Raw genomic sequence first — 12448 nt, 5'->3', positions numbered from 1 at the left:
TTAATTTTCTTGATTTTTCTGAAGATTTTCCCTTCAAAGTAAGACATTTATCTTCCCTATTAAAACCGTAAATATGGAGGTGTGAATTAGGAATCAAGGGGCGGCTTATACGAGGGAAATTGTCAAATTCAACCATTTTACGGCCATTTTAAGGGTGTGGCTTATTAGCGGAGGTGATTAACATGCAAAAACGTATGATAATTTAAATATTTTTATTATTTTCTCAAGAAAATGGCGATTAAAACATGGGGGCGGGGCTAACTCGGCACTGAGTTAAGATGGAGGGTTGAATTGTGAATAATGGAGGGCTTATACAAGAGAAATTTATAAATTTAACCAATTTAAGGCAAATTTAAGGGTACGGCTTATACGTTAAGGTGGCTAATATGCAGTAAAATACGGTATACATATTTAAAAAATATAAAATGGCCCAGTAGTGGAGTGGTTAGCATGTCAAAGTTCAATTCCCGTTTCTATTCCTCTCAGTGGAAACTGACAGGCACCAAATATGACAGTTTGTCCACTATAAAAAATATCTTAAAGGGACATTGTCGATGAAAATAAAATTGAAAAAGGTAAAAAGAAAACCTGGATTTATTGGTTGAGTTTTAGTTTGTACGGCTTTTAAGACAGTACAGCTCACACAAGGCACATTTGCGTTCACATCCAACAACAAAAATAATCAAAATACTCAAAACAAAAATATACATATTTAGACTGAAATCGGAGATTCCCCCCGCTCAGTGTACCGTTTGTTTTTTTTTTTTTCATTTTGAATTACAGAGGAACCTGAAATATAAAAAAACGACAAACAAAGCACTAAACAGAATGCAAGCCTTGTAACATTCATAAAATACTGACATGGTGCGGTTGCCATGTCGGATGAGTTTTTTCGAGTTAAAAAAAACTCACAAAATAACTGGGTTTTTTTTTGTTTAAATTCTAGTAGACTGGGAAAATTAATCATGTATCTTATTTTCAGGACGATAAGTCGCTCTGGAGTAGAAAAATCTGTTAAAGAGTGAAAAAAGCAAAGTCGTAGCAGGTTTTAAATCCTTTTTAAAATCCTTTTTATGGGGGAAAATGTACCGTTTGTTGCCAGTTAGCTTAAAGGCAGAAACTAGCATTAATTGAGTGTCACCAAAGCAGTTTAAATTAAATAATTGCAGAAATCATATTCAATAACAAATAAAGAGATCGGGGGATAGCATAAGCTAGCTTTATCATAGTTAGCTAATACGTCGGAGCACTTTGCAAGCATTCAAAAAGCCATTTACTTACGGTTTTGGCAAACAGTCATCGCAGTCACGGTCCAGTTAGCTTAGCATTAGCTGTAGTAGCTACCCGGGATCAGCATTAGCTCCAACTTCTACGACTAAGTTGTCCAGCTTGTCTCCAAAAAGTTCCGTCTAGGCCATATATTTTTTCCTCCAGGGACTATTTAAGGCTGTCTAGGTTTATGTAGCTAATTTGTTAAACTTTTCGGATAGTTAAGTCAACCGTAGAATGCCGGTGTTGCTATTCCAATTCAAATCAAACGATGAGGGCAGCCATTTTGGGGACGATAATACAAACGCCCCGGGCGTCCATTTTGGGGACGATAATACAAACGCCGGGAGCGGCCATTTTGGGGACGTAAATGGAACATAAAACGAACTAGTTGACAATCGTATACGTTCGAAAAGGTTAAACTAACATCTGAATTTTTTTGGCGTATTCCGACTTCCATAGCACGACTTTCACTCATAATTTTGGCAAATAATACGAAAGTCTGACAGTCCCGCAAGCTTAAACTAGCCGTAGCAATAGCACGAGCCTTCGGTGATTAGTTTCCGGTGTGCTACTTTCAAAACAATCCGTGTAGCTTCCGTTCACGCTACGTATTTTTGTTCCCATGATAATTTAAGACGGTTGAGATTTATGGAGGTATACTTTTGTGTCCCTCTAAAAAACAGTCAACATTAAAAAATAAACAACTAAGCTTTAAAAAAGGATAAAAGTATAGCAATTTTGTCTGAATTATATCTGTAAGGTCCAAAAAAAGAAGATTATTACCATATTTTCTCGCATATAAGCCTTATTTGTAACTAAAAAATGACTAAATCAAAAGTGTATGAACACAAAACGTGCTATACTCGTTTCCACCAGCAGATGTAAGCAAAGATTTACTTTTTTGGTTATTTTACTGGAAGAATTAATTCCTTATGATATTAACCCAAATAATGTGAACCATGAATATGGAAGGGAAAATTATTAACCAGGGGGCGGCTTAAACGCGAGAAATTTTAAAATGTAATGACTTTAAGGCAATTTTAAGGGTGCGGCTTATATTTGAGTAAATATGGTAATTGAGGCACCAGGTGGAAATATTCGTAAATAGTATTTTGGCGAGTATAGGTCGCAAAGTATGAAAAAAATGGCGACTTATAGTCCAGAAAATATGGGAATTTTGTCTTGTTAAGGCACTTACGGTAGCTACGTGACGTTAAATTTGAGGCAAGTGGTTTTGGGTCTTGGAGGGTCATCAGATGGCCTCTTGCTTGGTAATGGTGGGCTGGGGGATGGAGGTGGGCTGCTTGGGGACCGTGGCTATCACCCCCTGAGTTATTTTATAATGTTCCGAGCCGGACGCTGTGGGCGGAGACGGGATGGGAGTTTCGGGAGTGGCTGTGGGCGGAGCAAAAGACAAAAGCCGAGTTAGAAATGGGGGCAAAAACACAATTGCCACTTGAGAAATAATGATTGGCACTTGTAGCTCTACTTATGAATGATTCTACTTGCAACATTTTGAGGTTACGAAATGCTTTGATATGCGAATGGACGTTCCGAGATACGAAAACAAGATCCAAGTGATCAAATATCGGGAATATGGCATGAAATAAAATTCAGTTTTAATCTAATCCAAGACAAATAAACTAAGATAAAATAAGATATGAAAAAATACGATAAAATAAGAGATGATAAAATAAAATAAGATAAACTAAGATAAGATAAACTAAGATAAGATAAAGATAAACTAAGATAAGATAAAGATAAACTAAGATAAGATAAAGATAAACTAAGATAAGATAAAGATAAACTAAGATTAGATAAAAATAAGATAAGATAAAGATACACTAAGATAAGATAAAGATAAACTAAGATAAGATAAAGATAAACTAAGATAAGATAGAGATAAACTAAGATAAGATAAACTAAGATAAGATAAACTACAACAAACTAAGCTATGTTAAGATAAATTATGCTAAAATAAAATAAACTGAGCTAAATTAAGATAAACTAAGATAAGATAAATTAAGCTAAAATAAGACCAAACAACATAAGAAAAGATGAACTAAGATAAAATGAACTAAGATAAGATGAACTAAGATAAGATGAAAATAAACCAAGGTAAGCTAAAATAAACTAAGCTAAAATTAGATAAACTAAGATAAGATTTGCTAAGTTAAGTTAAGCAAAGCTAAACTAAGCTAAATAAAGATAAGATAAAATGAGCTAAGATAAGATAAACTAAGATAAGATAACATTAAATAAGAAAAACTAAGATAAAATAAGATAAGATAAAGATAAAAAAAACTAATGTAAAATAATCAAATCTAATTTAATCTAAGCGAAGCTAATCCAATTGAACCTAATCTAATCCTATTTAATCTAATATAAACTAATCTAATCTAACCTAATCTAATCTATATCCCTCCAAACGGCAATACGTTTTACATATAACTGATTTTATTTTGAAATGGTCACGATAGCATTGCATTGTGCTTGACAGTCTCGCTACACTCCACTCCATTGTTTACCATCAATAACTCTTTATGACAACGGGTTTATCTTGTCATTTTTTGGAAGAATTTTCGCACTAATTGAAGAACATTGAACTAAAATTATTTTCTATTTTGATCAAATACAAATTATGGAGCCAATTCATTATGTAAACCGAGGTATTAAATTTCTTTTGGATAACGAAAAAACATTTCTCAGCGCATTAAAGACGTTAGCAAAGAAAAACAGAAGCTTTCTTTCAGCGCGCGTGCGGCTAATCCACATTACTTTGCGGGAACAATTCCCAGGACGATAACAACGATTATACTGCCTTTGTCGGTCGGCCCCGCCCACCAGTCCCGCCCCCTTTCGATACGTACAAATTTGTCCGTTATGGATGGGCGTGGCCATGTTGCCGGCAACAATGACGTTGCTGCTGAGGTGCTCCTGAACTAGGTGAGGGTGAAGGGAGTGAGGGGCGTGTGCCGCTTCGTTGCCAGAACCTCAAACACAAAAACAAACAAAATGGACTCCATTATGTGTCCAAGTAGATACGTTTTGGAGGGTCGGCATGACTCTATTTCATAGGTTTTTTTATCGAAATATTTTTTTTCTTCAATTAAAATAACAAATTCTCTTTATATGTTCAAAATATGAATAAAAATGGGTGATTTTTCTAATTTAAAAAATAATAATTCTCTCTATATGCTAAAAAATGAATGGTAATGATTTTTTTACAATTATAAAAAATTGATAAAATAGATTATTTTAAATTAAAAAAACAAATTCTCTTTAAATATGTATTTTTAAAAATGAATGTAGATTGGAGATGTCTTTTAAATTAAAAAAAGAATATTAAAAATGAATGGAAATTATTTGTCTTTCAATTGAATTTTTTTTTTTAAAATTGAGGTTTTTTTTTTATTAAAAAAAAACAAATTCTCTTTAAATATATATTTTTGAAAATGAATGTAGATGGGAGATGTCTTTTAAATAAAAAAAAATGCCATTATATATATTAAAAATGAATGGAAATTATTTGTCTTTCAATTAAAAAAAATGAAAAAAATGATTTTTTTTTAATTAAAAAAACAAATTCTCTCATATATCAAAAAAATGAATGGAAATGGGAGATTGTTTTCATTGAAAAAAATATTTATATATATTAAAAAATGAAAGGAAATTATTTTATCAATACAAAAAATTGATTAAAAAATAGCAAAAAAATATTTTTTTTCAATTAAAAAAATCATATTCTCATTAAATAAATATTTAAAAAAGAATGAAAAGCGAAATTGCTTCCAATTAAAAAAAAACCCAAATTCGCTTTTTATACCATAAAAAAACTATTTTTTTTTCCAATTATAGAAGTCCAACAAAAAAAAATCCCCATAAGTAAATGAATTCTTCCATCTCACCTCCCAATAGCATCTCCTGCAGCAGATTATCAATCTTGGCCATCCCAAAGAGTTTAACAAACTGAATCTGTTCGATCATCTGCCAAGTGATGCCTTGGAGGGTCGGCAGGAGTAGGAGGAGCTCCCCAAAACGCCCCCTGGAGTCGTACTGCCTATCGTTGATGTAGTCCTCCAAGCTCACCTGGACTTGATAGCGCATCCTCTTGATCTTTCCCGGGTCACTCAGACCTTTGGCGTCTAGCCCCGCCCCCACCAAAAAACATCTCGTTATTAATTGGCCCAAATTCGGACAAAAAAAAACCTCGCCCATGTCCAAACCTGGGTCGAAAAAGACGATGGCCTTCAAGCAGGCGTACTCGTTATCGTCAATCTGGAGTTCCTGGAACGGGACCACCAGTTCGTCCAGGATTCTCAGGGCTACCCGACCCACTTCCGGTTCCGGGCAGTTTCTGGGGATGATGTGATCGTTTCCTAAAAAAAAAAAAAAAAAAAAAAAAAAAATCAATTTTTTTTAGGCCACGCCCCCTTTCGGGTGTCTCAACCTCTCACCCAGTAAGAGGAGGTCTTTGAAGAGCATAGACCTCTTGGCGGCGCCCAGTAGTAGGTGTTCTCCGGCGTGGGCTCGAAGCAACGCCACCTAGTGGTAAAAAGGGGGAAAAGGGAAGTTTTTAGGTCATTTTTGGTGGGCGGAGCTGAAAGATTGGTGATTTTAGGTGTTTTTTTTAAATGGGAGAAAGCTGGGGAGTATAGTTTGTGTGTTTGGAGATATTGTTAGCCAATGGGTGACTAGATGCTAGCTTGTTAGCTTGTTAGGTAGTTAGCGAGCTAGCTGTGGGACTGTTAATGATTGGGTGGTTGTTTTTTGGGGGGAGGGGGAGGGGGGGGGAATGGAAGATTTAGAGTTTGTGTACAAAATGATTGAAGGGAATGTTTTGGGAAGTCAAGACTTTGTTGTGATTTGAATTGGCCAATCAGGGCCCTGCATTTTGAGATTTAAGTCGGAAGAGTGAGAATATTCTGAAATAACACAAAATAAATGAGATTAAAGAAATGAATACATAAAATATGCAATAAAAAATAAATAGAAAATGTAAAAATAAAAATATATAATTAAATAGATAAAAATAAATGAGTATTAATAAATAGAGAAAAAATAACTAATTTAAATAATGAAATATACAAATACATAAAATAAATAAATACAAAAATAATCCAAACAAATTATACAAAAAATTATAATAAATAGATAAAAATAACCAAAACAATTAAGTAAAGACCCCCCAAAAAATTGACATCAAATTAAAAAGCACATAAAATAAATAAATAAACAAATAAATGACAACAGAAAAAATAACAAAAGAAAATTATTAAATAAAAATTTAATAAATAGATAAAAATAACAAAAAAATCAAGTAAAGACCCAAATAAAATTAGAAATCATATTAAAAAAAACATAAATAAACAAATAAATAACAACCGAAAAAAATAACAAAAGAAAATAATAAAATAAAAATAAATACATAAAACTAAATAAATAACAAAATTTGACTTGATGCTCTACTCCCACTTTATTCCCAAAAATTTCCCAAAAAAATCCTCTAATTTAAAATTCGCAATCCCACGACCACCTTCTTTCTCCTCTACATCGAGCCCGACCCCCCCCCCCCCCATCAGTCATATTATAACCCAACATCCAAATACATTACCACCCGCCATTTAATGATTGACCTCCGCTTCCTAAACTTGTTTGGGTGGACAAACGAATGGACGCCGCAGTTGATGAGTGACCCGAGCTCGCGCCCCGCTCTGGTACATTGCGTCCGAGGCGCTCTCACCTGGTCGTCCAGGGGCAGGTCGCAGAAGGCCGGGATGTACTTGGCCCACTCCACCAACACCAAAAGCTGCTGCTTCATAGACTCGCAAACGTCCGTGATGGCCGCCATTTTCTTGGCGCGGATGTCGCCGTTCAACACCGGCCCGGGGGAGGCGATCTGAAAAAACCCGACCTGTTTTTAGACATACTTATGTCCAATTTTGGATTTAAATACAATTTTTTAAAAATTTGGCGGTGAGTTTGGCGGGCTTGCAGGTCTGAGGTCGAGGGTTCGATTCCAGATGGGTGTTAACTGTGTGGGGTTGCCTCGTTTTGTTTTTATTTTTTGTTAAGGTGGCGGCCATGATGGTTGTGGGCGTCAAATCAGGCTAATGTCGCATTTATTAAGCATTTACCCGCATAAAAGGGTCGCGGGGGGTGCCGGAGCCTATCCCAGCCAATGAGGGGCACTATGTAGGGGGCATGCAGGAATGGGTGGTCAGCCAATCAAAGGGAATGAGGAGAAAAATGACCGTTTATTCCCAGTTAGGACTAATTTAGCTAGCTATTAGCCTAGTATTTATTTATTTATATTAATTTTGATTTTTTTTGTATTTAATTATTTTTATTTATTTATTATTGATTTATTTGTATTTTATGTAATTATCAATTTTATTTTGATGTATTATTTGTTTGTTTTATGTATGTACATATTTGTGTTAATTTATTAATATTTATAAATTTTTATTTCTTTATGTATCTTTTAATTTTATAGTTTTTTTTATTTATCTTTTATTATTTTAGCTAACTATTAGCCTAGCGTGTATGTTTTGGGTAATGTGGGAGGAAAAAGGTTCTCAGTTCTTTCTAATTTTTAAATATTTATTTATTTTATATTTTTTTATTAGTTTAAGTATCTATTCATTATTTATTCATTTGTATTTATTTATCTTAAGTATTTATTATTTTAATGTGATGTATTTTTTTTGTTTTATGTATGTATGTATTTATTTATTATTGTATTTATTTATTTGTTTTATGTATATATTATTTTTATTTTATGTATTTTGGGGATTTTATGTATGAATGTATTTAATAATTTTTATTTATTTATTTCTTTTAATGCATTTATTTATTTTTATTTATTTATTTATATTTATTTATTTTGTATTTATTTATTTTTATTTATTTATTTATTTTTATTTATTTATTTTTTATTTATTTATTTTTATTTATTTATTTATATTTATTTATTTTTATTTATTTATTTTTATTTATGTATTTATTTATTTTTATTTATGTATTTATTTTTATTTATTTATGTATTTATTTTTTTTATTTATTTGTTTTTATGTATTTATTTTTATTTATTTATTTGTTTGTTTTATATCGCTAACTAGCCACAAGCTAACTCGTTAGCCTCAACAAAAATTACGAGTTAAATGATTAAATTGTTACTTTTTCAGCTTTTGAGACAATTCCACTACACTTTATCAATTAAAAGCTTGTTTAGGCGGCCATTTTGGATCAGGATTGGTCGCAGGATTGGTCACAAGATTGGACGCACCTGTCTGGAAAGCACGTCGGCTTGAATGAGCGCGTTGATAGACGGCAAACTGCTGTCTTCATAGCTGGATCTCCGCGTACTGATTCGGTCTCTTTCATTCTGCACGGCTGTGGGCGGAGACAAAAGTGCGCGGGGGTGCTTGAGTTCATTTCTATAGGAACATCTCTAAAACTTGTCTTGACAGTACAATCAACATACAAACTCAATCCCAAAAAGCATGAAGCTCATATCTCAAGGTATGACTGTATTTAAGCCCAAAAATAAAAGCTGCGATCTGATTGGCTAATTCTGTAAATGGCGAGAAAAACAAGGCGTTTATCAGTGTCGGCCATTATTGCCCCGCCAAGTGTTTGCTCAGCATAATCTTCTCGCCGATCATTAACGACCAGTCTTCTGAGTGGATGTCGCAATACCCCGAGCTGTCACTCAAGTGAGAAAGGGGCGGAGCTACATGAGGAGGCGCATCATTTTGCGGCTAGCTCGCCAAAGTAAAACATGTGTGTTTGTTGCTAAAAATCCAAAGGAGGGTTTAGAGATTTGTTCATTGTTGTTGTAAGGGTCGCGGGGGGTGCTGGAGCGTATCCCAAACACCCTGAAATTAGCCAATCAAGGGGCAAGAGGAGATAAGGGGAATTTAGCATGGAATTAGCTTAGCATGTGTGTTTTTTGGCAATTTAAAAGACAAAATGCAGTGATAGCTCTACTTACAAATGCCTGGAGGTACAATTTTTTGATATGTAAATGAGTGACTGGAAATCCAAGTTACAAAAAAAATCCAAGTTACAAAATCCCCAAAATGTAAACAATTATTAAGCAATTAAAAACTACAACTGGAACGTGCCGAATATTTTCACACACATACACACACACACAGAAACACACTCACACAAACACACATTCACACAAAAAACATTCACACACATACATACACAAAAACATGTAAAAACACACAAAAACACACAAAAACACACAAAAACACACACATACACACACACATTCACGTTCACATACACACATTCACATAGACACACATTCACATATACACACACAAAAACATGTAAAAACACACACTCACACAAACATCCATTCATACAAAAACACATTCACACATACATACACACACAAAAACACGTAAAAACACACAAAAACACACACACAAAAACACACATTTACACACACTTACACACACAAAAACACGTAAAAACAACACAAAAAACACAAAAACACACAAAACACGTAAAAACACACAAAAAACACAAAAACACACATTTATACACACATACACACACAAAAACACGTAAAAACACACACACAAAAACACACAAAAACACACAAAAACACGTAAAAACACAAAAAACACAAAAACACACATTTACACACACTTACACACACAAAACACGTAAAAACACACACAAAAAACACAAAAACACACATTTACACACACACACAAACACATTGACGTTTAAATACACACATACACATTCACACACACACATTCACATACACACACAAAAACATGTAAAAAACACAAAAACACATTCACACACACGTACACATACACACACTGACAGACTATCACAAACACACACACACATACATACACACACACACATTGACACATTACACACACACAATAACATACATAAACCGTTCCTATTGGTGCATTCGGGACTCGGCTCTGTCACCCCCGGGTTTCCATATTTGAGCTCAGAGTCATATATATACTCCCATCAAAGGACCCCTCCCCCCTTTGAGCTAAACGCTGCTCGGTCCACTGGGACACAAGACGGACACCCAAAAAAAAAAGGGGGCGGAGCCTCCCAGCTCACCTTCTTTCTTCATGCCGGCCCTGAAGCATTTCTTCAGTCTGCAGTATCGACATTGATTGCGTTTGTCTTTGTCCACGATGCACTGGCGGTTGAACCTGCGCCCACAAAAACAACAAAAATATACTCAAATTTGATTGGCCACAAAAAAATCAAACTTTTTGTTCAAATTTCACCCACTACTACAACATCATCGCAATCTGAATAATCTCACTTATTCTCTCTAGCGCCCCCCCTAGGAACATTTCAATATTTGACTCCGCCCCCTAACCAAGAATTTAAAAAAAAAATCTATAACATTTTGAGAAAATAATTCAAAACAGCAATAGAGACTAATTTAATTTAAAAAATATTTTTTTAATGGTCACGGGGGGTGCTGGAGCCTTCCCCCCACGTCTCAAAAACATGTATGCTAAGCTACCTACAATTCAAAACAATTGAATAGAGACTAATTGAATAAAAAAAATATATATATATATATATTTTCCGAACCGCTTATCCTCAAAAACATGTATGCTAGGCTAACTACACGCTAGGCTAACTGTACGCTAGGCTAACTGCACGCTAAAATGTCACTATCTGTGAGAGATTGTTTGTTTATCTCCTTGTGCCATGTGATTGGCTGACCACTGGTTTCAGGATGTCCACCCCTTGACTGAGATAGACTCCGGCACCCCCCGCGACCCATTATTTTGCCCAAGTGGCGGGAATGGTACCTGCAGGAGTACATGTGGTTTTTGCGGACGCTGCGGCGGAAGAATCCTTTGCAGCCGTCGCAACTGGACGCCCCGTAGTGTTTGCCCGTGGCTCGATCCCCGCATATGGCGCACAGGCTGCCCGCCGTCAGGTGCCCGCCGCCGCTCATGTTGGCGCTCTCGGCCGGCGAGGAGTCTGGGGAAGAAAGATGGCTCATTATCGGGAGGAATTTGATTTAATATATCAGGATCGGCCATTTTTTCATTGAGAAAAGCAATTTTACTCGCATATAAGCCAAATATCATGATATAAATAATTTTGTCGGCCAAAAAAATGACTGAATTGAGAGTGAGGCTTTTTACGGTAATTTATTTCAAAATAGAGAAAAGATAAACAGATAAAACGCTAAAAAACACATTTATTTTGACATATATGAATGAAAATCAAGAATAAAAAAAAATAAAAAAATAAACAATTCTACTCCCGTCCACTAGTCTGCAGCAGTCAGGGACAATACATTCGATTAGATTAGATTGTCTTTATTCGTTCCGTACGTAGATAAATAAATCAAAGTCAAACTGTAATCTGGTGCTTGGACACACGAGGGCGGTATTTCCTAGCTCATCCGCTAATTTGATGAATGTACTATTAGTAAATCACGATTAAAAGATTTGACAATTCGTTTTCTTAATAATTAATATGTAAATCCATCAATTTATTTAAAAAACAAAATAATTCTGTAAAACACATACTATATATTCATTTATAAATTTTATTAACACTAACTGCAGAACAAAAAGAAAATATCTAGCAACAATTAATTTTTTTAAATTGTATTTCATATTTTTAGTTTATTTTGAAAAACAACCGGACGTAAATAAGGGGCGATCAACAAGATGGATTGGAATGTTTTTTTTAAAGTGGATATTGTTATCACTTAAAAAAAGGGGGTCAGCAAAATTCAAGATTGACAGCTCAGCCTTTTCAAAAGTTACCCGTGGAAATGCCAACTATTCAAGCTGTAGATCACCCGCATAAATGTTTTAAAAAAAAATAAAAATCAAAATCAAGTCAAATTAAAGATCGTCAAAAAACTCAGCGTGTTCAAAACTTCCAAAAATTCCCAAAATAGCCATCCAAAATACCCGTAAAAACGCCAAATATCTCCCCCCTTGTTAACATTAGAACACCCGCATTTAAAAAAAAACTGATCAGCAAAATCTGCGATCGACAGACAGCTCAGCATTCTAAAAAAAAGCTGTAAAAATACCAAAAAACACACAAACGAAGTACCCGTAAAAACGCCAAATATTTCTCAACCCATGGCTGTAGAACACCCGCATAAAAAAATAAAATATAAATAAAA

At 34.4% G+C, this 12448-nt stretch overlaps 1 protein-coding gene across 3 annotated transcripts in view; it reads right to left on the bottom strand.

Moving 5' to 3' along the window:
• Positions 1-1572: 1572 nt before the first annotated feature.
• The window catches only part of hnf4a (hepatocyte nuclear factor 4, alpha), a 27935-nt gene continuing 17059 nt past the window's right edge, over positions 1573-12448 (bottom strand). For all 3 annotated transcript variants that reach the window (XM_077720929.1, XM_077720921.1, XM_077720911.1), the window contains exons 2-10: positions 11103-11277; positions 10390-10484; positions 8561-8667; positions 7016-7171; positions 5730-5817; positions 5499-5651; positions 5181-5417; positions 4143-4265; positions 1573-2667 (exon numbers count right to left, since the gene is read on the bottom strand). In XM_077720929.1, coding sequence (XP_077577055.1) covers positions 2525-2667; positions 4143-4265; positions 5181-5417; positions 5499-5651; positions 5730-5817; positions 7016-7171; positions 8561-8667; positions 10390-10484; positions 11103-11251 — 1251 coding nt within the window. In that variant the 5' untranslated portion in view covers positions 11252-11277 and the 3' untranslated portion in view covers positions 1573-2524. The remainder of the gene's footprint in view (positions 2668-4142; positions 4266-5180; positions 5418-5498; positions 5652-5729; positions 5818-7015; positions 7172-8560; positions 8668-10389; positions 10485-11102; positions 11278-12448) is intronic.

The sequence above is a fragment of the Stigmatopora nigra genome, chromosome 1 (assembly GCF_051989575.1).
Source record: "Stigmatopora nigra isolate UIUO_SnigA chromosome 1, RoL_Snig_1.1, whole genome shotgun sequence".
NCBI lineage: Eukaryota > Metazoa > Chordata > Actinopteri > Syngnathiformes > Syngnathidae > Stigmatopora > Stigmatopora nigra.
The sequence above is the reverse complement of the archived record's forward strand: the minus strand, read 5'-3'. Positions and strand labels throughout refer to the sequence as shown.